Raw genomic sequence first — 24,797 nt, 5'->3', positions numbered from 1 at the left:
CAACGGTGCATGCCAAGAACACCTGATTTCTCAAGTCATCTTCAAGGGGAAGACATGTCGGGGGTTGGGAGGTAGTGTACAAGGCTAAACCGAGGAAGCTACGACAGTACCGCACCAACAGGCATGATCGTGTGCATGGGTCGAGGCGAGCCGTCGCCGGGGAGGCTGCCGGTCTGCGTCCTAGACACAATCAACGACCAATGCAACAGGGAACGACCCTTGTTGACTGCCACAGCTCGCAAGAGTGACACGCATCATTACCTGATCGAACCCTTCGTGCATGAGTGGCTGATAATGATGTGTGCCCATCACGCCACAAGAGCCTTGCGTGTCCTCCTGCTGCACCCTGGTCTCAATGCCCTCTTCCATACACGGCACCGTGACCCACGGCCTCGATCCGCGCGCCACTCGTGAAAATATGAGGCCTCAACCATTGCTAACGCAAGCACTCACCGCTGGTCGATCTGGGAGGCCCCCCGTCAGGTGATACAGCAGAGGACGCCTGAATCACATGCGGGCGTCCGTGAGTGGACAGTCTGGCGACTTCGATAATTGTCCACAAGAACACTCTCTACAGCCTTGGCCATTCGTCGCCGTATATCTCCCCCCGAGACAATGAACGTCAATCAACATTGCTGCCCTCGCTCGAACCATGCAGCAAACAGCCGGCTCCACATGTGAATGCTCAGTCAAAATGATGCCAAGAGACATGATGATTGCCATTAAGTTCAAGCTGTGCAGAACCATCTGTCTGCCTTCTCGCTAGTGTCTAAACCACGTCTCTTTCGACCGCACCTCGTTCAAACCCTCCTGTCTCAACTGCTCCAGTCTCAACTGCTCCTGCTCCTGCTCCTGCTTCTTCGTGCGGTTTTCCTCCTGCTTCTGTCTGACGGAATCCACGACTGGCTTCTCTGCCTCATACAGGTTCGTATACAGTTTGGTCTCGAAGAACGTGGCACCCTCTCCATCTTTCACAATGATGGACGGCGTCCATGATTCGTCTTGCGGAGATAAACGAGCTTCCGCGCTGAGGAAGGTTTGCCCCACGAACACTTGTCTCCCGGTCTCCAAGTGCTCCCTGCCCAGAGCATACGCCCAGTTGCGTGAAATCTGCCGTGCTTCTTCCTTGTCTTTTGTCGGCACAGTGGCGCCCGTCAGCGAACCCCCCAAACTCACGTACGCGATCGCTGCCAGGGGAGCCGCCAGCTCTTGCGAAGAGGTGGAGTTGCCGCATCGATGCTCCGGCCAATATTCGTCCATGGCACTGAGCGATATGTTGTACTTGACTGCCCAAACCTGGAGGGCGATACAAGTCAGGTAGGAGGTCTTCCCATCCGTCCCTCCTTCCTTCACCAAGTCGTGGCAGTGGGTGACCACAGCCTGCAAGTCCTCACGGGCTTTGTCTTTCTTCTCCAGCTTATCCAAAGCGCCAAGACCATCGCAGCTCAGCAATGGAAATCTAGGCGGGGAACCCATCTCAGCCGGCACCTCGATCCCCAGCTTCTTGCAAAAGCTTTGCTGCAGGTCGCTCGTCTCTTTGTCCATCCTTCCTGTATACTGCTTTCTTTTATGATTGAATAGACAGGTTGTTGTTGACGTTGTTGACGCTGTTGACGTTGTTGACGCTGTTGACGTTGTTGACGCTGTTGACGTTGTTGACGCTGTTGACGTTGTTGACGTTGTTGCGCGTGCTGCTGTGGTTTGCTCTGTAAAGTGTGAGGAAGGAAAGGAAGACCATCTTTCTCCAGATGGACCTGAGCAGCGGTTTGCCTTTATATGTCGGAAGCCAGACACTTGTGCCGAGACTCGGGTTTCACGAAGCTGACTTGTGCCAAGAGTGGTTCACGCCCCAGCGGATACAAGCGAGGCACCCTCAAGTGGTTTGATGAGGCTGCAGCGCGGTTGCATCAGACTGCGAGCGTCATGCAGTACGGTAGTAGGTCAGGCTCTCCCAGCCCAGAACAGGGCATCAGGGACTGACCCACCAGAACGTGGTCTTTGCCAGGAATGCAATAGCTGCCTCGCCTCTGCGGACTTGGAAGCTGTTGGAGTCCCTGTCATGCGGCCCAAGGTGTGCTGGCGGTTTGGCAGAAAGCTTCCGGCGCATACATCCACATGCATGATCGTGTACATGGGTGAGTTGGGTCGTCCCCGGGAAGGCTGCCGGTCTGCTTCCAAGACACAACCAAGGATCAATGCAACAGGAAGCACCCTTGCTAGCGACCGTGGCCCGCAAGAATGAGGAGCATCACTACCTGATCTGATCCTCGCGCATGGCGACTGATAGTAATGTGCGGCCATCATGCCGCAAGAGCCTTGCCTGCTTGGTATTGCACCAGAGTCCCTATCCCTCCTTCATGCACGGTTGCCTGACCCTGCATCCCTAATGCGCGAGTCGAGAAGTGCGAGGTTTAGCCATTGCTAACGCAGCACTCACCGCTGGTTGATCTGGGAGGCTCACCGTAAGGTCGTGCAGCAGACCAACTACTGTTGGGTCGCATTGCGTTGTATGCCTCACGGTCAAGCTTGGCTTGTCCACTCGGTGAGGCCGCGCGTGGCTGCGGCCCAGTCATGGGGGCAACGAGGGACGTCGTCACAGGAACTCCATCATGCTCACACCCTCTGGCTTTGGCCTGACAGCGTGGCTTCCTGGCGCATGCGCACACGGGTCAACCCTGGGACGAGGGTCTAAGACTGCGGAGGAGCACCCGCTGTGTCCCCAGTAAGGCTGGGCTTATGCCAACAACAGGAGAAGCATTTCGGCTGCAGTGGAAAGCGAGCCGATTCGCAGCTTTGTGCTAGTTGCGCATGGCAGTAGTGAAGCATCGGAAGCAGTACCCTGAATGAGCCGGTCGAATGCAGCCGCTGAGACACGGCCCCGGCCATGGCACCTCCGCCTCAACGATCTGCCCAGGGCCAGCTTCGGTGGTTGATTTGACGCTCCTGAGAGCGGCTTCGTCGACATGATCTCACTGTGTACCCACAGACAGAGTGCTTGCTTGCAATGACATGCAACCCTCCGCTGCACTGGCTCTCATTGTCCAGTCGACACCCCTGCAGCAGTGAGTACGTCGATACTGCTATCGGATCGAGGCTTACCCAGCCTTCCTACCGCTCAAGCCATGCACCGGTACAGCAATCGCACGGGTGATGTCACTGCATACCACGCACAGCTGATCGCTTCACTCGCCTTCAGGGGAAAGACATGTATTGCTGTATTGCCTCATTGTCCAATCGACCGTCCTCCTCTGCCCTTGACCGGGGATGTCATATGCCGGGGTTGCAGTGGACGGACCGGCGACTTCGACACTTGTCTGCACGAGAGCACGCTCTGCAGCCTTGGCCATTTGTCGTTGCACATCCCTCATTTAGACATACGGGGTACCCCAGTATGCCGCATCCCGGCAGACACGGGGACCCTTCCCGGGTCTTGCCCATCACACACGCGCTGCCACTAGGGCGGCCCACAACCGTGCTTGCGCTCGAAGAGTGACTTCAGTGCGACGTACCCACAGGCCTAGCCGCCCAGCCTCGCATTACGTCTGCGGCATCTGGGCGTGCCTTTTCAGCCTCGCGGCCCACGGACGGCGTACCCCTGCCTGACTGCCGCGTGGAGGAACATGACCCGCAAGGATATCCCATGCTTGCTGTAGACAGAGTGCAACTTCTGGGTTCTCGCAGGGCACTGTCCATGCTGGCCACCTGCCCACCGCAGGGATCTGGACATTCGAACCGCTGTTTGCAGCCATTCCTCAATCACCACGGCCAATCCTAGAGCACTTCACCGAAGACTGTCTCTTTCGCTCATGCCGGCGAGCAAGGTACATGGACACAGTAGCTCGATACTCTCGTATGGCTTTTCGACAGCAGGATCGGCGCGGAGCGGCGCGAGTGGATCTTGAATGAGTATGCATTATATTTCTCGTTCTACCAGGTCCTGGCTCCAGCCTTGACTATCGACAAGTTTGCAGAGCGCCGGGCAGTGGATTGCTCAGCGTGAACTGATAAGCCCAGTCGGTGACGGTCGACTGTGCGTGGACGAAGCAAGTAGACGAGAAACTAATCTTGGCCATTGCGATGTTGTACTTTTCACGGTTGGAGATGTCGAAGTCCCGATTGGTCTCGCGGGCCAGAACATGAGGGAACGACGGGGGACGCACAGAGAGTGGGGCCGGGGAAGGGGAAGCGGGAGAAGGTTGGTCCAAGGTGAGATGCAGCAAACGAAAGCAGGGGTGTAATCAGCCAGCCGTGCCAGGGGCCACTCATGGCGCGACGAGGCGCGATGGTGTGCGGCCTGGTACCAGGTCAGTACATTAGTTGGAGCAGGGGAACTCGGCCAGCTGGCAGCGTGCGCACGACCGAGACCATGCACAATAGATCAAGCCTTATTTGCCCGTTCCGCATGTGCTTCTCGCATGCACCTTGCTTAGAGCTCCTGCTCACTCAGTCATTCCAGCCAAACAATGAGCTTTGTTACCAATCCGGCGAGCAGTCCCTTTCCGCAGTGGAAATGACGCACATGCCGTTCGACTGCAAGTGTCTTCCGAGAAGTGCTACCAAGACTTCGTAGGCACGAGCTTTCTCTCCTTCTCATTGAAACCCCTCCAGCACAGCCGAGAAGGTCACCGCTTCACTGGCCCAGCGAAGACCTTGTGAGCAGAAGATGGCGCACTCTTGAGAGAACAATCGACTGTCAAGAATACTCCAGACGGCATCATTATGGCACACAAGATGTAAGTACCAGCGAATCCAGCCTCAAAATCTGATCACCCATGTCTAAAACGCATCAACACATAGCTCGAATCCAGAGGGCTTTACGCCAGCACACGCCGGTCGCAGTGACCGAGCACCCCACACGCCAACTCCAATCTCCCACGAGACTCAGAAGCCGACGGGAATGCCGATATCCGAAACTGGACAGCATAACAGGCCGGACATTCGAGCAATTTGGGGGGTACCCCCATCTGAGAATCGTCAATTCAATGGAGATACCTACACTGCTCGAGAGAGTCTCCCAAAACTCATCAGCCCGCAAGGGGACCCGTGGTTGAGACAGCCAGCATGCGAAGCTGAATACCACCTCAACGGCAGGACGCCGGTGGCTTCGTTCGCCCACTTCGCCAAGGTTGGCTTTAATGAGCCAGGCTCAGAGGCACGGTCCATGAAAACAGGCGGAGAATGGTCAGCAGATGAGAAGGCCGTAGCGGTTCGCGCGTTGATGAACCGGCGGTCCGCCTGGGAAGATGTCGAAGTCTTTCTGCCAGGGAGAACTCGGCACGGTTACGAGCAAGTGTCCGGTCGGTTGAAACAGGTGTTGATCGAAAAAGGCCCCGAGGTCATCGAGATATGGGACAAGTACGTACAAAACCCCTTCTCGAGACGCCGAAACAGTGCATGCACCATCTGACACGACATAGATATCGTGAAATATTTTGGGCAGAAGCACGAGCCATGAACCTCGATATAGCAACGGCACAGGCAATCGGAGAAGTATACGGCTCTCGGAGTTTAGAAGAAGCTATACGAGCCAGACAAGCTAGAGAAGCAACAAGAGCTAAACAATCCGAACAGCCCAAGCAATGCATATATTGCAAAACCCAAATTACCTGGAAGTGGTATTATATTAGCAGCGAACCCACATGTAACAGCTGCAACAAGAGAATCAAGAAGTCAATACTCAAGGAGAGGCTCGCCAGTGGGAAGAAGTTCTTTGAGGATCAGAGAAAAACTCCCACATCCGAACCTGAGGATGAGGCGACAGTGGTGAGTAACACCCACGATAGATCCCAGATGGCGAGAAGATTGAGGAAACTAACAGACCCCATCAGCGCCTCCGCCTACAGCGACGGGATGCCCAGCGAGCATACAGAGAACGACAAATGTTTCCACTAGCTCCGTCTGCCTCGAAGCTACCGATGCTGCCATCCCTTCGAGAACCTTCGGAGCCGATGGGCCAGCATCTGATGTCTGGCCCTATTCAATACCACAATCCATTCCATGGAGACACCAACATTGCTCCAAAGATCAGACCGCCACCATGGACAGTAAATGAGAAGACCATAGTACTTCACGCTATTGTAGAAGGGTGGGCCACCTGGGAAAATGTCGAAAGGTTTCTACCAGGGAGAACTAAGGCCGGTTACGACAAAGTGTTCGCTTGGTTGGAACAGGTGTTGAAAAGGCAAGGCCAAGACGTCATCGAAATATGGGACAAGTACGTACAAAACCCTCTTCAGACGCCGAAACAGTGCATGCACCATCTGACACGACATAGACATCGTGAAGCATTTTGGGCAGAAGCACGAGCCATGAACCTCGATGCAGCAACGGCACAGGCAATCGGGGAAGTATGCGGTTCTCGGAGTCCAGACGAAGCTGAACGAGCCAGACGGGACAGAGAAGAAACAAGAGCCAGAAAACCCGGGCAAATGGAATGCAAATATTGCAGAACCCAGGTTTCCTCCAGGTGGCATTCTAAAAGCAGCACACCCACATGTAACGCCTGCCAACAGAGGTTCGCCAAGTTGAAGCTCGAGGAGGAGCTCGCCAGAGAGATCTCGGAGGGTCAGGAACAGGCGCAGTCGAGTCAAATCACGAACCCGACCACATCCTTTCAACAACCATATGAGTGGGGAACTGCGGTCGTGCATGACAATGGTCGCACGACGACCTTTGGAGGGTGGTAAGCAGTGCAGAGAGACGTGGAAGCTCAGATGGTGATGCGCGGGTCTACATAGCAAGCAGTAATATACGATTTGAATTAGTGGAAAGAGGCAAACGGCAGGCTGAAGAGCCTTGATTATTGTTTGAGCGGGAAAAGTGTCAAGTCCAGAGAGTCCTGATTCTAGGCCACCCACAAGCCGCACGCCCTGTTCTCCACGAGGGACACTTGTCGCCTCCAACCTCTATCCACCCAAAACGCACGACGGGTTCTGGCTGCGAGAAAGTCATGGACGACAGCAGGGAGCTTTGTGGCAACGGGGACTACGATTTCTACAAGAAGGCCTTACCTGATGAGGACTCGTTCACGAAGCCCATTCTTGTTGCTACCTGTTCTGACCAGCGTGATCAGTGGAAGGGTGAAGCCAGATGTAAGCACCAGCTAGCCACCGCACCCGGAAACTGATGTGAATCTGGGGCGCTCACACGTGATGACTGGCCAGCGAAGTGTTCAGCAAAGCGCAGTGACCGTGGACATCGTGATCGGGATCAGTGTAATCAGAGTCTAAACATTGCTCAGCGGTCCACAGCATGGGTGTGGAAAAGGCGCCCAGTCAAGATCCGCGGGAGTGCTCCGCGTTCCGTCCAGACAAGGCGGCAGGGGCGGGTCATGAGCGAAGCTCAGCTAATCGTTCGCGGCCCTTGCATGAGCCCTGCTCGGGAGCAGGCCCTGTCTTGGTGCCTCTCCACAACGCTGATCCCTGAAGACGTAGTGCCGGCTTCGTGACATGGAGGAGCCAAACCAGAGGGAGTCTTGGCTTAAGGCTTAGCGAGACACTGCAGCCGACACGACTAACCTTTAGACGGCCAGCCAATAACTTACGAGTCGCGCCTCAGTGAGCTTGGCGACATGCGTCCATGTGGGACATGGATAGACGGTCCATTCACAATGTCAGGTAGTCAGGCAGGTTGACTGGCTGTTGACGATGATGCTGAAGGCCAGCGCGGGCTACGGTCTTTCCTACTGCAGAATTGGCGCACATTCCCTAGCAGCAGCTCGATGCGCATGAGAGTCTTCTTCGTCTCAATCGGACGAGGTGTGCGTACTCAGATTCGTGGGTTGACCCGCTACATGAGGCAGCCCTTGCACACTGAGGCCTGGCCATCAGGAAGCCATCCTCAGACACTGCCCTGCGCGGCGCTAGTGCGGGTGAGTGTGCCATGGTGTGCATGCGCGGGTGTTCTTCGTGGACTGGGCTTCTCCGTCGCTGCTTATGTATCACTTCGTGCAGCCAATCAGCGAAGACAAGTCGGGAATTCGTAGTAATTGATAGGCGATAAAAAGGCGCTGGATGTCTGCACTACTCTTTGCGTAAACACCAACGCGCAGCCCCCGGGATCGCCTCAACACACTGGCATATCATGCCGGCCCAACCCGCTTGAGTCTCACCGCGATATATTCTGTTGGCAGCAACCTGTCATCATCCCCTTCAGGTCGCATCCATCGCTCGTCGCCAGTCAGTTCGCACAATTCTTTGCCGGTCACATCATGCTTTTACGGCTTGTATTTGGGACTCTCCTGGGTGCATTGTTCCTGACGTTCCGGTGGTGTGTTAGTAATGGTCAAGCTTCATCTTCTAATGTTTATACGGACCTGGAGTGTGAGTCGCACAAGTCGTGACACTCGGGGCTGGGGCCATGTTGAGCCTTGACGTGTCGGCTTCGTCGTGGGACGCAGTAATAACTGTAACGGTCTGAAAAAACTTGGCGATGTTAGATGACGTGGTTAAAAGGCTGGTAGTGACGTACGTCTGTCCCAGAGACGTCCGAGCAACCTAGTGATTCAAATTCCTTCTTGACCTCGACGGTGATATGAATCCTATTATTAGGCTGTGCCATGCTGATGTTGTGTCGGAGCCGTAGGCAAGTGATGTGAGGAGCTGTTGCGAAGCCGGAAGAAGGACAAGAAGGTACATGAACATGCCGCATGTTGCGACCCAATGTGACTAGACGGCACGAACGGGGAAGCTCTTTATACCCGGCCATGGCAACAGGACATCGAGCAGGACCGCACTCACACTCGATACCGATCTACTGGTGACAATGGTACCATCACAGTTCCTTGCCGATAGCCAATGATGCCGGGACTCTGGTGCAAGGAAGTAGCACGGCCAGCTGTTCGGTGGGTGGTAATCGCACGGGAGACTTCCCCGTGCCTGGTCGCTCGCTGCCCCGCCCGAGCGTTGCAGGGGCTCCGGCGCTCATGCGCCACCTATCCCCACCATAGCACATGCCAACGCAGGCTTCGTGCTTTGCAATTGGCTGCATTGCACCCTGACAAGAAGTCGAGTGCTCGCCTGCGAGAAAGCCATTCGAGACGCCGTTGGGGTAGTCAAGCTCGGATGCGCAACGCTGCAAGTTTGCGGCGGCCTGTCCACTGACTCCGCCATGCGGTTTGGGAAGGGATCCATGCCACCTTGAAATGTGTGTCATAATTGAAAGGAGGTATGTTGCATTGCAATGTGCATGTCATGATCAAGCCCAGCGAAGCCGTGCCGGTGCGAGAGAGATGTGAGAGGGTCAATGCTTCACTCGACGTCATTCTAAGGGCTGTGTGGGCCTGGGGAACTGTACCTGAACGTGTCAGTGCACATGCATGGGCCACATCAGCCGCTCCCAGACAGCAGCCGGTCTGCTTCGCAAACAGGACCCAGCAAGGACATCCCTGTGAGGCTGTCAGTATGATGCTTTCTGTGAACACGGCGCAACTTCTCTGCTTTTCGCAGGGAAGGGCCATGTAGCTGCAGCTCAAGTGCAGCCATCTGGCCCTTCGGATCGGGGTCAAGGCGCCAGGGGTTGGACAGGCCACTCCGCCCCTGTTCGGCCACTGCCTTCAGCAGAGCTTTCTCGTCCTCGTCTAGCGCGCATTCTCTTCCTTCCCTCATGACTCTGGCAAGCGCGACAACTGTCAACCATCACGGCGCCTACGCCAGTCGTCACTCCATCTCGCCCAACATGGCCGTGTGGGCGGTGGTGTTGCCGCCCAGCCGAGAGACTGGTGTATTTCACATATTTTTTGACGTAAGTCATCGGTTCAAGTGTGCTGCGCCACCTGCACACCAGCGCTCACATGTTGTCCGCCAGCTGCCTCTCCCCACGTGGCAATCTCCAAGCGATCACTTCGGAGGAGCTGGTACGGAGATAATCCATGTTGAGATCCACGGTTCTCGTGGATTTGGATGGGTCAGTGTCCGCGGCGAAGAAGGATATCAGAAGTTTATGGGTCCGTCGGATCGACATCCCTATTCTCTTTCATGTTATGCTCAGCCTCTCACAGATTTTCGCACCAAGAACTTCTTCGGTACACAGCCACCTTGGACCTTTGGAGTGAATAGGGGGAGCTACCTCGAGCTCCAAGCAGTTAACAAAGATTCTCTTTTGAAAGGTCTCACTGAAGCATGGAAGAACGATTTGCGGTCAAGGATCGAGCTCTGCGGGGAAATGCAGTGCTTGCGCCCTCCCCAACAGTTCCCACAGCCGATCTATCATTCTCCAGCACCACCTCCACTTCCACATCTCGTTCCTGGCCGGTACGGCAGCACTGCTGGGGTACATGGCCACGGGATGGTTGTCACGAGTTACGCTCCCTACCCACCAATTCCTAGGCGCCTCTCTATGCTATGAGCTCTGAGACAGCAGCAATTGAGGCGCAGGAGATCGAGAAGCTCGCGTCACGTATGGGGATGCTGCGGACGGCCGCTCCAGCTTGGCCGTCGCCATACGAAGCATTCCGAGGACGGCGATAGGCTCATCCAGTGCGCCTCGACCGGTCAGGGGTTTTCCGGTGCGACCTCCTGAGAGAGCGCACCCTGGTCTACGGCACGTCGATGGAACAAGGGGAGATAACACACGCCGCGACCAAATGGCTGGTGTTCTCGTCGTCCGTGGCAACTCCAACGCATCCGCAAACGTGACCACCCCGGGTCAGAGTGCTCGTTAGTTGTAGTATTATGGATAATCAAGCTTATGTGTTTCGATGTTCAGTTGTAATGATCCCATGCGGCGCACGCCTCGAGCGTTGAGATCCAAGCCATGGGCCAAGTCACGCCTGCTCTCCCACGAAGGCAACCGTCGCGTCTCTCGACCTCTACCCAAAAGCCACGGCAGCTCCCCCAACCATCCATATCCCAGTCTGCGACACATTGATGGTGACTCGAGCGTTGATTCTGAACTGGTGTTGACAGACGTGTCTTCTCCCAAAGGTGGGGAAGTACAGAGTCCAACCCTCTCGGACGGAGCTTTCAAGACATTAGCACGTGTAGGAAGGCTCAAGTTGACAGGCGAACTGACCCAGGTTCATTCGAGTGACTCCAAGTACAGACGAATCGCGCCAGGTATCGCCAAGACAGCAGAGACGAGGCGATCCCAGGCGAAGGTGCCGCGTCCCGTAGTTGGAGCACATGGTCGAAGATCTCCGACACTTCTGATTTCTTCTCGGCCGAGACTTCAAAATACTGGCACTTCAACTCAGCTTTCACTTGTGCCACGGTTCTCGCTCTCTGTGCTTCAACGATGGCCATTCCTTCTAGCTTGTCACATTTGTTGCCTACGAGGACGTATTTCGCCTTGTCGGAAGGCTCACCGGCGAACGACCGGACGTTCATAAGTGTCGGAAGCTGAGTGACATCGAATACGAGCACAATGACATCGGCAGTGCGTATATGACCTGGGGCATCTGGGTGTGCTATGACACCCGAAGTGTCGATAATCGTGGCTGGGTATCTCTTCCGTTCCGGGAGGTGAACGTCCAATTGAGTAGGGTCATACTGGATATGTTAATTCAGGTAATTTGAATGTCCAGAGAGACTCACATCATCCAGGAACATCTCATGCCGATATTGGTATATCAAGGTAGACTTTCCCACACCTCCATCCCCGCAGAAGACGACCTTCCAGGTGTTCGGCGTTCGCCGTGACATGGTGAACCGTAAGGTGCTGCTTGTGAGAACTTTTGGAGCGTGAATATGCAGGACTTTCTAAACTAGAACCAGCGCAAGAAAAGATAGAGTGCTCCTGCATGAGGCAGGCGCCTGCTGTCACGAGCTGCATGCGACCGACCTGAGTGCGGTGATATATGCACTGCTGCCCCTAATAGCGAGTACCGTGCAGCGCCTCTCGGGCCAGGGTCGGTCCCGCGCCCCAGTCCTTCAGGGCTGGCCCTGGACCAGAATTGCAGTGGCACATTGCAGGATCCACTCAAATGGGATGACCAGGACGGTTCATGTGCAAGCAGTCTAAACATCTGCTCAGCAGTCTACCGTATGGCACAGCAGGGGTGTGGGAAACAGCCCAGTCACAACCGCGGGAGTGCTCCGCGTTCCATCGAGGCGAGGCGCGGTAGGCGAGAGTCATGAGCCAAGCTCAGCTAGTCGTTCGCGCCCTTGCATGAGTCCTGCTCGGGAACAAACCCTGTCTTGGGGCCTGTCTACAACGCCGATCCCCGAAGACGCAGTGCCGGCTTCGTGACGCGGAGGAGCCAAATCCAGAGCGGGTCTTAGCTTAAGGCTTAGCGAGACACGGCAGCCAACAGGACGACTAACCTCTAGATGGCCAGCCGATACCATCCAAGGTGAGGGATCCCCTCCATCCTTGTTCTCCTCATCCTTGGGGAGTCTGGCCGTCACTTGACCGCCCCTCTCTGTGCCAGGGCTTGGTGGTCGTTGTAGGCCACTCAGCCATTGATCGGCCCAGCCCTGGGCGAGCCGGAATGTCCCTAGAGACCAGGGTGCCAGGCTGTGGGTGAGCTGCCGCAAGTCTGCTCATGTCCGAGACACATGCATCTTGGGATGAGCATGGAAGCTTCCGTCCATTCACTACATGAACTTTTGGAGCCACGCAGCTTCTCAGGCAGGCCGGGGTGGTAGTGAAGAAAAACAATAGACCGAAGGCACCAAGGGTGACCAGCGCAGGGGTAGCGCTGAGAGTCGCTTGCGCCAGCGTTCAATGTGAGGTCGAGATAACATGCAATGCGCCACTATCTAGTTGACCGCAACCACCTGACAGGCTACCCTGGCAGACACATCTACTCCCAAGCGGAATCCTAGCGCGCCACTGTCAGATCCACGATTTGCCGGCTAGTGCCATAGGCTGTGGCCGATTGCGATGACGCCTCGAAGCTCAGCATATTTGCTGGTCAACGTGCACCCACACAGGTGGATAGACCGAAAAGGATGCACGACTTCCAGACGGAGCTGTATGAGCTTGGTCCAGACCCGACCCGCGTCCGCCAGACAGCTGTCCCTGTAAAGTTCCAAGACCCCCGAGCATCGACTTCGAAAGTCGCTACTTCCCGTCAGATGATCGGAGTAGGAGACAATGGCATAACAGGCCCGTCTGGACTTCGCGTGCGCTTCGAACATCTTGGCAGTGGCGTCATTGGCCTTGTAGAGCGCCGTGGCTGATTTCAAGGCCCGCACCAGGTCCCGAGGGCCGCGCCAAGTCAAGTAACACCAGAGACCACTCACAACACACATGCTTGCAAGGTCAATGAAGTCTCGGCTTATGACAAAATCCTGGTGTTCGTCGTGTGCTCGACTCATGGCGGCTCTCTCTGGCAGAGTCATGGGCTGCGAGGCATCCTCGCTGATGTTTGTCAGTCCACAAGGCCGGGAAGTTTTCGAGGACGCTGACACTCACAATTTCTTGTCTCGCTCCCTTCTGGCGTCCTGATCCCCTATGGTAGTGCTCATGATTTGCCTCCCGCTCCAGCAGACCCAAAATCCGACGAGCAATGCGACTACCCAACAATCCCAGGAGACGAGTGTGGGCAAGAACTGCAGCACCGCGCCGATGATCGTGAAGGGGCCATGTACATACGTTCCCAGAGAAGTCGTCTTTTTCAGTCCTTTTCTCTTTTCCTTGGTGAATACGTCGTGGTTGTTCGTTGTGTCGTCCATGGCATCTGGCCCCGGCAAGCCTTCCGTGACTGCACGGAAAACCATCTCGTCCAGTACTCGGTCTAGCGGTGCCCAGCAGCTGGTCCCAAATTTCTGTGCTAGCACATACACTACCATCTGCCAAAGCGGGTTGGGAAGGTGAAGTGGTAGCATATCAATGCCTAACGTGCAAAGGTCCAGCACGAAACATAGGACATAGATCGTCTGGACGAGGAGCCTCTTGGGAGTGCATCTTGGAGACGTGGAATTTGCGCCCTCCGTGCCAACCGGAAGGCCTGGCTCGAGGTCAGGCGTAAGTAGAGACGTAGTCTCATGTGTGGGAGCCATTGCGGCAAGGCACAAACATCTGTGTGAACACATCTCTCGTCCTCGGGTTGGTCCAGATCACGTTATATGGACATTCTCGCAGCTGCAGGACAACGCATCTGATTTGCACGGATGGTGTCGTCGAGTCGCAGCGACTTCGCAATTCGAAGTACGGGAACATGTCCAGCCAGCTGCAGGTTTGGCTCCTCCGTTCAGACGTGGGTGATATGCAAGAGGCATCCGTTCAAGCACGCATCTGCAGCTGCATGCCTGGGGGGGCCGGAACCACATTCAGGCGCGCTCCCAAACGCGTGCCAACTGGACCGCACATGCTGCTCAAGGCCTGCTTCGGGCCCCTTTCGACAAGTTTTCCGCAGACCTCGACGATGATCGTTCGTCACGCTCATTTTGATAGTCCTTTGTCTAATGCTTGCAGGCCAGAGCAGGGGGCCGGTAGGAAAGGTGTGCACAATGCAACATCCGTGGCCTTGACTACACCTTCGTGCTTTGTCCGTTATCCTCAGCTCATGCCGGGCCGCGAAATGTTGAGAGGGTCACTTCTACTGTTTCTGTGGTTTGTTCGCGCTCCCTATTCCGATAATGACCCCTGTTGACTGACGTGCTGCAAGCGCCACGCCTGGAGAACCATCCCACGATGCGAGGTCTGCCAAGCTATTTCCCACCTCCGGCGAAAAAGCGTGGGCCACAGTTATCAGCGACAAAACACCATGTTGTGGATTTGCAGTACAGAACGACACACGGCGGTGATCGGGGTCAGAAAACGCCGGAGTGTGGAGTTCAGCGGACGGCCAGACAGGTTTGCATGCAGCTGGGTCTGATCGGCTTCCTCGTGCGGGGTTGGCGGGTCAACTTAAGGTGGAGCAATTGGCCTATTTTCTACGGTCAAGAGGGCAGCGCTTCCTTTGTCCGCGCGTCTTTTCATCGTCGACATCTTTACCAACCACGATATGGACACCACTAATGTCAACATCAAAAGCTTCGCCAAAAATTTCTCTACTGCTGTAAACAAGTACAAACATAAACCCTCATCGTTCGATAAGGAATGGAAGGAGTCCGACCAGACAATACCCAGCATCCTGAAAGCGGCGCTGAGATGTCGTGCCATCAAGCAGCGCAGTAGATAGCGAGAGTGGCTGACTGTGTAGATAGTTGACCCGCACGCCACAGGGCACATCCCCCCCGCCCCCCGGGAACCCTCGTGGCCCTAGGGATGTCTCACAAGCGCGAGAAGGTGTCAGGCGCGAGCTGAAGTGACCAAGGCGAGCAGATCGTCCAACGTGCTCAGTTGGAGTCACCCGTATCTGGTCCTACAGCGAGAGAAAGGGGGACAGGCTAATGTCATTGAGGGTGAGGCCAATCGCGTTTTTGCAGAGTGTCCGCGTTCCCGGTGCCACCCTCTTGGCACGCTGGGGGCACTCATTCAGCTAAATGCCAAGCCGGGGACAAGATCCCTTCTGCATGCTGGGGTACCTGCCTCGCTAGCTTACCAAGTCCTTACAGCATGCATACTGCGTAAGGCGTCATTGGCCTAGAATTCCAGCCCCCAAGCGGGTCCGCTAGCGCACTTGATGGCATGAAAACTGACTGAGGGGATGCCAACACGACTGCTTTGGCACGGAGATTAATAGGTCACACGCACACAGCCGAGTCGAGCTCTGCAAGCAGCTGTTTCTTGGTATTACACTATGCTTAGGACACGCAATCAAATCCGTAAACCCACCTACCTTATCTGAATGTGCACAGTGCTCACTACGTCAACCGGGACATCTCTTGGCCCCTACGAGATGGTGACAAGCAAGGGTCGAGCATGGTGATTACAGAAGGCTCAAGGCAACCAGGTTCAGGCCGCACGTTGATCCTGGGGACAACCAATTGGACGAGCTGTCATGTCCTCAGGGACCTAAGGTGGCCGTTTCCCAAGACACGGCGATGTCGAGTCTCGTACCAAAAGCCTGCCGATCCGGATCGTCACCTGCAGACAACACTGCATCTGGTCTCTTGCCTGCAGACTATCCTCTAGAGTCGAGCCGTGTGGTTCAATGGCAGACGGCCCGCTCATGTGGTGTCCGACGCCACCCGCGTGGTCCAGCTGAGCCGTGAAATGCAGTGGTCTCCATTGTACATCAGTGCACATGCAGCAAGACACGCCAGGTCGATCAAGTCTGCACATGGCCACAAGAATAGTCTGAGGGCGTTTGGATCTTGTCTCTCACCAAGTGGGGGTGCATCCGGGCATGCGCCAGGCGCGACAGTTTCCCAGCCGCAGTCGGAACGTGATGTGCAATACGTGCTTCTTTCATTGTGTTGGCGGCCAGTCAGCTACCACAACAACCGATGTCATTTCGATTGTGATATCTTTCTTGCTGTCGTGCTTTGGCCATGGATGTGTTGCGTGTTTCGTAAACATGAGAGTGTTGTGAATTTGAGACTGGATGTTCTGGTCCAACTTCGATTGCGGCTTGCACTGCTTTTAAAGGATGGAATGCAGCCGTCAACATTGCGCACCCATGTGATTCGTTCTGGATCATCCTAGTCTGCAGCTGCACCGGAGCAGTCGTGGAGTTTGGACATCAGGGCCTTCGTTATCTTATCACCTGGCATGAGTAGGATGTACAACAAGCTCGGCATTCTGCACGGTGTTGGGTGCTTTCTTGAGGGGTCTTGCGGCTGTACAGCCTGCGCGTCATATAATTGGCGAGGACTCATTATCCCCCCAGATGACCCTGCAATACTGCAGTGGTACACGCACTAGGTCCACAAATGATGTATCGGGGACGCTCGGAAGTACTCGGCGCTCGTCGACATCGGACGATCGGCCGATATCATCTTCAGCCATTGTCTGACAACTGGTGGAGCTGGCGCATTCTCGGGAGCAGAAGGAAACTCAGTCAACCAAACGTGTAGCACATACTATTGTGCAGGTCTGCTTGTCGTGGCGAGTGCAAGGGCAGCGTTACAAAATTCGGCCTACGACCATAGTAAATACAGACCAATTTTTGAAATCCGATTTCTACAATGTACTTAAGTTCAGTAGACCCACAAAAATCATGCAGCAGGTTTGAGCGCCAAAATACTCCATCATCCTACTCCCAAGAAACTGCTGTTGACATGATACCAAAAATCCTCCAGAGACGTCAAGCACGCTATGCTTGAGGACACTTAGGCATATCTGTGCCTATAATTTCTGACAAATCCCTTATCTGCGGTATTGGTGCGTTTTCCTATCCTTGCCCGCTGGTACAGGGACCATGATTAGCAGAAAAGCTAAAAGACTGGAGATGGCTGAAACGTGCTACCTTCGAAGTTGTAGGATGGAGTGGAAGGATAATGCGATGTACTCGGCGCATCGTGAAGCCACTTTTGTCCGTATGCGCAGGATCAGTCGCCTGCAAAGTGGAGGCGCTCTGGACAGAGCGTCACGTGAAGAATGCGAAGAATAAGGGATTGAGATTGTAGAAAATCAGATGTCGAGTCCGTAGATGCACAGTGCTGTCACTTCTTCCCCGGGCATCTGGTGCAAAATGTGCCATCTGCCTGAACACCATCGGTACAGTATCCACAGTCCCCCATTGCGATGCTTGAGATGACGTGTTGAGCTGACGAAAGGGGAAGGTCGGTGTCGAGTGGCAGAGCTTTGTGCGTAAAGGAAGGGACGAAAGTAGACTGATGCCCCCGGGCTTGGGCCGAGTTCTTATCCTGCAAGGCAAGCTCCCATTTTACCCCTCATCTTAGGCACCCACCCCACCAACACGCCACGATGGCTACTGAGCCCGACATCGACGAAAAGCTCCCGGATGAACCGACTTATGCGCAAGCTTGGGAGTACCTGCAAAGACATGGAGCCATCGTTGTAGAGTCTCCAGAACTTGGGGCTCTAATGAAGGAAGTTGATGGCGGGAAATACGCGCACGAGCCGCGTGCTTACAAGACTTTCCTTCCGTGTTTGCGAGAGATAAAGGTATGTCGATCTGATGAGGAGTTGGAACAAGACAGCTAATTCAATAAGAAAATATCTCCCATCTTCTCGGTGCTTCCAGAAAACCCGCAAAATTCGAAAACCTACGGGCGTGTAGCTGAACATTATTATTCTGTTGCTCCACAGCCGACTTCAGCCCTCGCGTTCGCTATCGTGAGCAAAGAATCGGAATGGGTCATCAGATTTGCATCACACAAGAAGAAAGCGCTGTGCCACCCTGATCCGACAGGATTATTCGTATTCCATTCTCTTAATACTTTTGGAACCGAGGGCACAGTGAGCTTGGCCGAAGGGGGAGTGTAAGTAGTTCCGTTGATCACCCTCTGCTAGCTCGGCTGACTCAGAGATCTAGCATTCTCATCAATGCAAGAACCCAATTTAAAATACTCAGCGGTGCTGTCTCGCTACATTGGTTCCAGCCGGCTCAAGGCAAAAACTGAGTTCCATCCCCAGACTGCTCCAACCGCCAGAATGTTCCCGGTACTGTGTACCAATAGTTGAAAGAGTTAGACATCCCAGCAAGGTTTTGATCCATTTCATCATGTGTAATCTCGTGGGCGGACGGCACAGATACTGAATTGAGTCGCTCGAATGTCTGATCCATCAATGGACTCGGTCGGCCTTCTATTGGTCTGCCACGAGCAGGCCCTGTTGCCGTGGACTCGTGTTGGGTGGGCGTGTCTGAAGCCGTCTCCTCCGCCACGTGGTTGTTATCCGTTTGTCGTTCTGTAGGAAGAGCGTTGTTGGTATGGATTGTCTGGACACCTGGGCTGCGTTTCCTCTTGCTCGGCACAACCGCGCCTTGGGTATTGTGGATCCGCGCACGCTCCTCGATTGCAAGCATGCGAAGCTTGCATGCCTCGAGTTCTTTCATGAATTCGGCCTTTGCATCCTCATCCTTGACGCATTGCACCATGCGATAGGCAGCAACATCTAGCGACATATTAGTTATAATCCTCCGTAGTCACACTGTGGAGGACGTACCAATCAAGGAGGAATTTTGTGATGTTTCAGGGAGATGACAGCAGTACGCAGTAAAATCCCGGAGAGAGATCTCCTGATTCTCCGCACACGTGTGTTTTTTGAATTCTTCAGTGACCAGGGTACTGGAAGAGCTATGTTCTAAGACCGATTTGTTCATGTGAAGTCCTGCATAAGTACGTTTGGCGATGTCGAGTTTAGCGAACTTGTTAGCACGCTGTGCGTCAACATATCGGCACGCCAACATCGCACGCGCCGGTCTTAGCTTAGCCGGCGTCGACATGGCACGTGCGGAGTGCTGAAGGTGTCGTTACGAGAACAAGCGAGTGTGAGGATAATGGGCAGAAAGGGATGGTTAGGCAGAAAGGGACGGGCGGGCAGAAAAGAACGGGCGGGCAGAAAGGGACGGGCGGGCAGAAAGGAATGGTTAGGCAGAAAAGAACGGGCGGGCAGAAAAGAACGGGCGGGCAGAAAAGAACGGGCGGGCAGAAAGGGACGGGCGGGCAGGAAGGGACGGGCGGGCAGAAAGGGACGGGCGGGCAGGAAGGGACGGGCGGGCAGAAAAGAACGGGCGGGCAGAAAGGGACGGGCGGGCAGAAAAGAACGGGCGGGCAGAAAGGGATGGTTAGGCAGAAAAGAACGGGCGGGCAGAAAGGAATGGTTAGGCAGAAAAGGGACGGGCGGGCAGAAAAGAACGGGCGGGCAGAAAGGGACGGGCGGGCAGGAAGGGACGGGCGGGCAGAAAAGAACGGGCGGGCAGAAAGGGACGGGCGGGCAGAAAAGAACGGGCGGGCAGAAAGGGATGGTTAGGCAGAAAAGAACGGGCGGGCAGAAAGGAATGGTTAGGCAGAAAAGGGACGGGCGGGCAGAAAAGAACGGGCGGGCAGAAAGACGACAGGCCGCAAAGAGGTGGCCCATAATTATGCACGGAGGTACTGTAATCCTGGCTGCAGATGTTCGTAGTCTCCCGAGTACGTACTGCGGACTCGCACGAGCCCCTGTCTCCCGAGTACGTACTGTAAGGCACGCATTCTCGCGTTCCACAACTTGACTCTCCGAAGCGATGTCCAGGGTCGAACGTCCCCTGTCTCTCAAGCCACTGCACATACTTGCTGGCCAGCAGCGAAGCTGTCTCTAGGGTGTCATTGAGGTTTGATGATATTGATTCTACGGTTTCATGGTGAAATCTGATCGGTAAAGTTGAGTGCTTATGCGTAGTGGTGAACAGCCAGCGAGCGCACCTGGATTAACTGGCGGATAACTTGAAGGAGCCCGGCGATGAGAGAAGTGATCGAGCTGGAATTGCCAGTGTCGTAGCCTGCAGATCCGGGTTCGCAGGGGTGAACAGCCTCAACGCCAGAATGGTATATGGCGGGCGAGTCCAGCATTGAAGTCGATCCGATGCAGGCCATCTAGTTGGCCGCGTATCCCGGAGGCATCCTTGACACCCTGTGAACTACCTGCATATGCTGGCATGCGTCGAGCTGTTCGAAGTCCCGAGCGACCTCGAGCATGGTGACCGGCCTGTCAATGTCCCAGAGTCGCTGCTCAGCTACAGGCATGGCTGAAAGAGCTGTTGGCCGTTTTGTCGGCTGCTTCGTGTACAGAGCCTTTTGTGTAGATATAAGAACCATAGGAAACACGACAATGGCTGGATTGATGAATGCGCCAGACACTATCACCCCGACGGCCACTCGAAACAACGCCCTTCTTCACAACGTTTTGATAGAACCACCTTCGTTCGTCCCGCTGTGGTAAGAAATGTCCTTCCCTATGTCCTATTACCGATGCATGCCAACCTCCTGATCGCTGCCGCGTCGACTGGCCGATCTGAACAATGCGTCGGGCACATAGACACCGTGAGAGCACGAGCTGACATGTTCACCATTGACCACATCCCATCAGCCCGCAAGACTGCCCTCCCTTCATCGTTTCTTAACCCGTACAAGTCACACACACCCTGTTGTCTCCATTTCGAACTCGCTCCGACCTAGGCTCTGGTAATCTCAAAGGGCAGCACATTTCGACGGTCATGTCGGAAGTTGGAACCGCTCAAGGGGGCCCCCCAGTGATGGAACTTGACAAGCCAGTTTCAGATGGTCCCGTTTGCAGTGCACGATAGCATCAACCCTGGCCTGCGTGGTCCATGTAGGTGGAGCCCGCCCGATCTAAATTGCACCCTATGCTAATCTTGTTCAGTTCGAAATGCCAATGTATGTCCATGCATAAGTCATCATTGGGCCGAGAAGCTCGAAGTTCCGTAGCTGGCGATTGGCATTAGGTTCTCCCCAATTGTGGTCCATTGTGTGAGGTTGCTCTGGGTCACGACACAGGTGAATATGATAGAGAAGACACTTGTTTTTCAGTACAATACACAAGTACAATTCCGTTGTTAACTATTGAAAGCTACATGTGATTTTACTCCTCATAGACTCCGCAAAGTAAAAACAGTATCGGCGACACATGCACCTGGACATAATCCATCTTATGCATTATCATCAACGCCGGTCGGGTCACAGAGCCAATGATAATTGTTTCGGCTTTCTTGTTTCTGATGCAATGCCTGATGAAACGAATTTTGTTATCACCCGCGCTCTTGGACGATACAAGCAGCGTGGCGACAGGGATGAAAAGGTATCCGAGGGCGTCTTTAGGACATTTGACGGTGCCGCACTCAAGATAGTAAAACGCTGGATAGCATTTTCGCCCAGGCCCGTAAAGTCTAGCGATCTGAGGTTTGAGTTCCTCAAAGCAAGCTTTGAATGGCTCTGTAAACGATGGCGGCCACTCGAGCTTGGTTGCGTCGAGCTTTGATAAGTTAGAGGCTAACTCGTCAGACTCTAGTTTCCTGCCATTTATGGTGAGGCTCGTCAGACTCAAAGGCTGACATAGTATCTCGCCTGGTTTGAGTGCACGGGCCGCTTCCTCTAATTGCTTCAGGCTTGGTATCGTAGAGCCGTCGAAGAAAGATTTCTCGTATCCAGAAGGCATTCCCGGCCTAAAATTGGGGTCCAGGAACTCGTCCTCTTCTTCTACTTCTGGCGTGAACTCCGCTACCTGGCACGGCCCTGGAGGGTCGAACACGAACTGACCTGGAATGCCTGTTGGCTTGGCACGGCAAGAGGTTACCAGAATCTTGATCGGAGACGTTGGACTGAGAGTGGTAATCGGAGTGGGAGCAGGCACGTTAAGCTCCGTGCCGGGTTCTGATGGCGCTCCGAGTCCGAGTGCCACATTGGGAGTCCTTGTGACACCGTCGGGTGTGGTGCATGTTTGGGACCCGAGGGCCACGCTCATTGCTTCATCATCGGTCTGATAGCTCGAAGGAGTATTGGTGCCCCGAGCAGATGTCACCGAGGAGGGAGAACCAGTCGGTGTGACGACAGACGATGTGTCGCTGTCGTGCTGTGTGCCTGCCTCTGCGATCTGTTGGTGACTCGCTTGAGGTCGGAGGTCTGGTGAAGGGAATTGTGGCTGACAGGCTGTGTTGCCTCCAAACGTGGCGGTGACCGTGGCTATGTGTCGTGTCGAGCAACTGATGAGGCCTGCTTCCTGTCGTGGCGCCATAACGCTGTGTATGTCCGTGACCTGATGACCAGTTGTGATCGCCGAACTGCCTGCCAAGGCTTCATTCGCTGCTTCGGAAATGCTGGGCATTTCTCCACCTATCGCTGACGGTGTGGCAGGTGTGGTTTGCTCCAAAGTGGTCGAAGTAGGTTCTCTGCGAGCCCGCTTGTGCAAGCCACCACTTTCGAGCGCATCTGCTGCTGATAAGCCTCGCCGCCGACCCCTGGTTGCAGCAATTTGACGAGAAGGAAAAGCGGAGGTTGGCTCAAATTGTACAAGCTCTCCGGTTCGTGCTTCACTTCGGTAAGACTGAACCACGCCATCAACGCCAAGGACTTCATCAGTGCCAAGGTCATAGTCAGACCCAATGACATCATCAGTAACAAGGGGCTCGTGGGAGACTGGAACGGTGGTTGGCAGCCATGCAGTCGCAAGTGGCAAAGATGGCGCTGAGTTCCGGATCTGACTCAGCAAGTCGAGAGATGTTTGTGCAGGTGGAGGACAAGTCCGCGTGGCTGCTGCAATGGACTCATGGGTAGCCACTCCGCCATCCGGCCTGCCATTATCTTGCGCTGGCTCAACTCCGCTACCGTTCGACGGACGTCCCGTATCCGGACTTGGTTGTCTTGCTTCTGGGGAGACAACTGGAAGAGTAGAGGATTCTTTTTGCTTTTGCCGGAAGTGGTCTGCCCAAGATGTAGCATAATCGTCCACGACTAAGCCCTCGCCGCATTTGAGGATTGCCTTCATTGGCTCGCGAAAGGGTGCAGCAGCCTCCATGACATTTTCCTCTTTAAGTTGCCGAAGATACCGTTCGTAGAGTGTCGATCTCTTGTACATTTTGAGAAAGCTTGCATTCGTTAGCGGATTTAGGGCCAGGATTACCTCGTGCATAAGGACAACTTACAACGTGTCGTCTTTCTTTGCTAACACAGCTAGTGGACCGTACCCGTCGCTGGGTTCTTGTCCATTGTTCTCCTCATCGGCGAGGTCCGTCAGAAGCTTGTTTATCACAAAACCTTTTGCGCCTGCATTCTTGATTGCCGTATAAGCCTTGGGGTCATATTCCCGGCCCAAGAGCACGAGCTCGGTGAGGTGCACCCAGCGGCAACCAGAGATTTTCTGACCAAGCTTGTGAAGAAGCAAGTACGCGACCAGAGCTCGAAGCCAGTCGGTTTTATGATCAGCTTCATATTGAGACACGAAACAAAACAGTTCCCTCGCGCGGTTAGGATGTGGATCTTCCGGTGTTGCGATTGATAACACGTTACAACGTTGGTAGAATTCAGAGGGATCCTTTGCGGATTTCTCGATTAGCTCTACAGCTTCGGGTATGACAGCGACTGCAGCTTCTGAGGCAGAAGAGACTCCAGCTGGCGAAGTCGATACTTCTGGCGCTCCCTTTGGTGTTCTCGGCTCATCTCTCGCCTGATTTTGGCTGCTTAAATCAGATGCAGGTGGCTTCGGGCCGTTTTTAGGTTTTCGCTTCCGTTTGCGTTTATTTGCCTGCGTTTGTGCATCTGAGCCTGTGTCATGATCTACCACGGCCGATGGCGATGCCACAGGTGGTTCAGAAGCGCTGGGTTCTCCTAGCAGCATCCCAGGGCCATTGTGGCTCTGAACAGGCACCTCCGCTCGTACTGGTAATGGTGCAGTGTTTTCTGGGCCAATGGGGCCATACACATCGAGAGCGGCGTCGCCTTGCCTCTGCTGAGAAGCAGCATGGTGGATCAATGAGCTGCAGAAGGGACCGTCTGTGACAGGGTCCCTTCGAAGGGAGATGCCCAGAGGCTCGTTCGCCGTTGACCTGGCGCGGAGCCACTCTTCAAAACAGAGTTGAACCTATCCAAGTGAGTCAGTCTCATTGCCTACGTGTCCGCGCCATCTGGCAAGCACTCACTAGGCTGTCGTTCGCGAGCTCGTCGAAGATAGACGAACCAGAACGCGCGCTTCTTACAACCTCGGCGACCGCTGCGCGGCAATCGTGGCCTGGGGGGTGGCAGTACATCGCTGTTGCTGCATGGCTCGAATGGTGGACGGAGGAGGAGTTTGTGAAAGTGGAGAGCATGGCTCCCATTCTCGGTCGGCGCAGAAGGCGGACTGCAAGAAAAAGCGCTATACCTGATTGAGCGAGTACGTTCCAAGTCCCATAATGGAGGGGAACGTAGTCGCTCAATCGGGTATAGCACGGAGTCCGCAGAAGGTGGACTGCAAGAAAAAGGCGCTTGACCCGATTAAGTGACTACGTTCCCCTCCGCTATGGGACTTGGAACGTACTCGCTCAATCAGGTATAGCGCCGAGTGTGGAGCAATATTGCGACCGGAGCAGT

The 24,797-nt window shown here is 54.7% G+C and overlaps 7 protein-coding genes across 7 annotated transcripts; 4 read left to right on the top strand and 3 right to left on the bottom strand.

Moving 5' to 3' along the window:
* Positions 1-762: 762 nt before the first annotated feature.
* Positions 763-1,738, bottom strand: B0I36DRAFT_369898 (uncharacterized protein; the record flags this gene model as incomplete). The annotated part of the gene is made up of 2 exons (XM_046159844.1): positions 763-1,513; positions 1,584-1,738. The coding sequence occupies 2 exons, from the start codon at positions 1,736-1,738 to the stop codon at positions 763-765; spliced, it is 906 nt and encodes a 301-aa protein (XP_046004436.1).
* Positions 1,739-5,783: 4,045 nt separating this feature from the next.
* B0I36DRAFT_436740 (uncharacterized protein) lies at positions 5,784-6,644 on the top strand (the record flags this gene model as incomplete). Its single annotated transcript, XM_046162849.1, has 2 exons — positions 5,784-6,214; positions 6,275-6,644. Coding segments are annotated over exons 1-2 (705 nt in total), but the record flags the coding sequence as incomplete, so codon positions are not given.
* A 179-nt stretch (positions 6,645-6,823) lies between these two features.
* On the top strand, positions 6,824-7,425 carry B0I36DRAFT_399992 (uncharacterized protein; the record flags this gene model as incomplete). Its single annotated transcript, XM_046161655.1, has 2 exons — positions 6,824-7,091; positions 7,241-7,425. Coding segments are annotated over 2 exons (453 nt in total), but the record flags the coding sequence as incomplete, so codon positions are not given.
* Positions 7,426-9,428: 2,003 nt separating this feature from the next.
* B0I36DRAFT_340471 (uncharacterized protein) lies at positions 9,429-10,692 on the top strand. Its single transcript, XM_046155947.1, has 3 exons — positions 9,429-9,741; positions 9,805-9,943; positions 10,012-10,692. The coding sequence occupies exons 2-3, from the start codon at positions 9,869-9,871 to the stop codon at positions 10,342-10,344; spliced, it is 408 nt and encodes a 135-aa protein (XP_046004433.1). The 5' UTR covers positions 9,429-9,741; positions 9,805-9,868; the 3' UTR covers positions 10,345-10,692.
* Positions 10,693-10,773: 81 nt separating this feature from the next.
* Positions 10,774-11,639, bottom strand: B0I36DRAFT_389668 (P-loop containing nucleoside triphosphate hydrolase protein; the record flags this gene model as incomplete). The annotated part of the gene is made up of 3 exons (XM_046161348.1): positions 10,774-10,958; positions 11,011-11,486; positions 11,532-11,639. The coding sequence occupies 3 exons, from the start codon at positions 11,637-11,639 to the stop codon at positions 10,808-10,810; spliced, it is 735 nt and encodes a 244-aa protein (XP_046004432.1). The 3' UTR covers positions 10,774-10,807.
* A 6,000-nt stretch (positions 11,640-17,639) lies between these two features.
* Positions 17,640-18,856, top strand: B0I36DRAFT_436738 (uncharacterized protein; the record flags this gene model as incomplete). Its single annotated transcript, XM_046162848.1, has 3 exons — positions 17,640-17,901; positions 17,950-18,218; positions 18,652-18,856. The coding sequence occupies exons 1-3, from the start codon at positions 17,701-17,703 to the stop codon at positions 18,854-18,856; spliced, it is 675 nt and encodes a 224-aa protein (XP_046004431.1). The 5' UTR covers positions 17,640-17,700.
* A 2,384-nt stretch (positions 18,857-21,240) lies between these two features.
* B0I36DRAFT_436736 (uncharacterized protein) lies at positions 21,241-24,494 on the bottom strand. The gene is made up of 3 exons (XM_046162847.1): positions 24,368-24,494; positions 23,375-24,309; positions 21,241-23,317 (listed from the first exon to the last, which is right to left on the bottom strand). Exons 1-3 carry the CDS (start codon positions 24,473-24,475, stop codon positions 21,319-21,321), a joined length of 3,042 nt encoding a protein of 1,013 aa, XP_046004430.1. The 5' UTR covers positions 24,476-24,494; the 3' UTR covers positions 21,241-21,318.
* Positions 24,495-24,797: the final 303 nt, after the last annotated feature.

This window comes from Microdochium trichocladiopsis (genome assembly GCF_020744255.1).
Source record: "Microdochium trichocladiopsis strain MPI-CAGE-CH-0230 chromosome Unknown B0I36scaffold_15, whole genome shotgun sequence".
NCBI classification, from domain to species: Eukaryota; Fungi; Ascomycota; class Sordariomycetes; order Xylariales; family Microdochiaceae; genus Microdochium; species Microdochium trichocladiopsis.
Note: the sequence above shows the minus strand (reverse complement) of the source record. Positions and strands in the feature narration are given on the sequence as shown.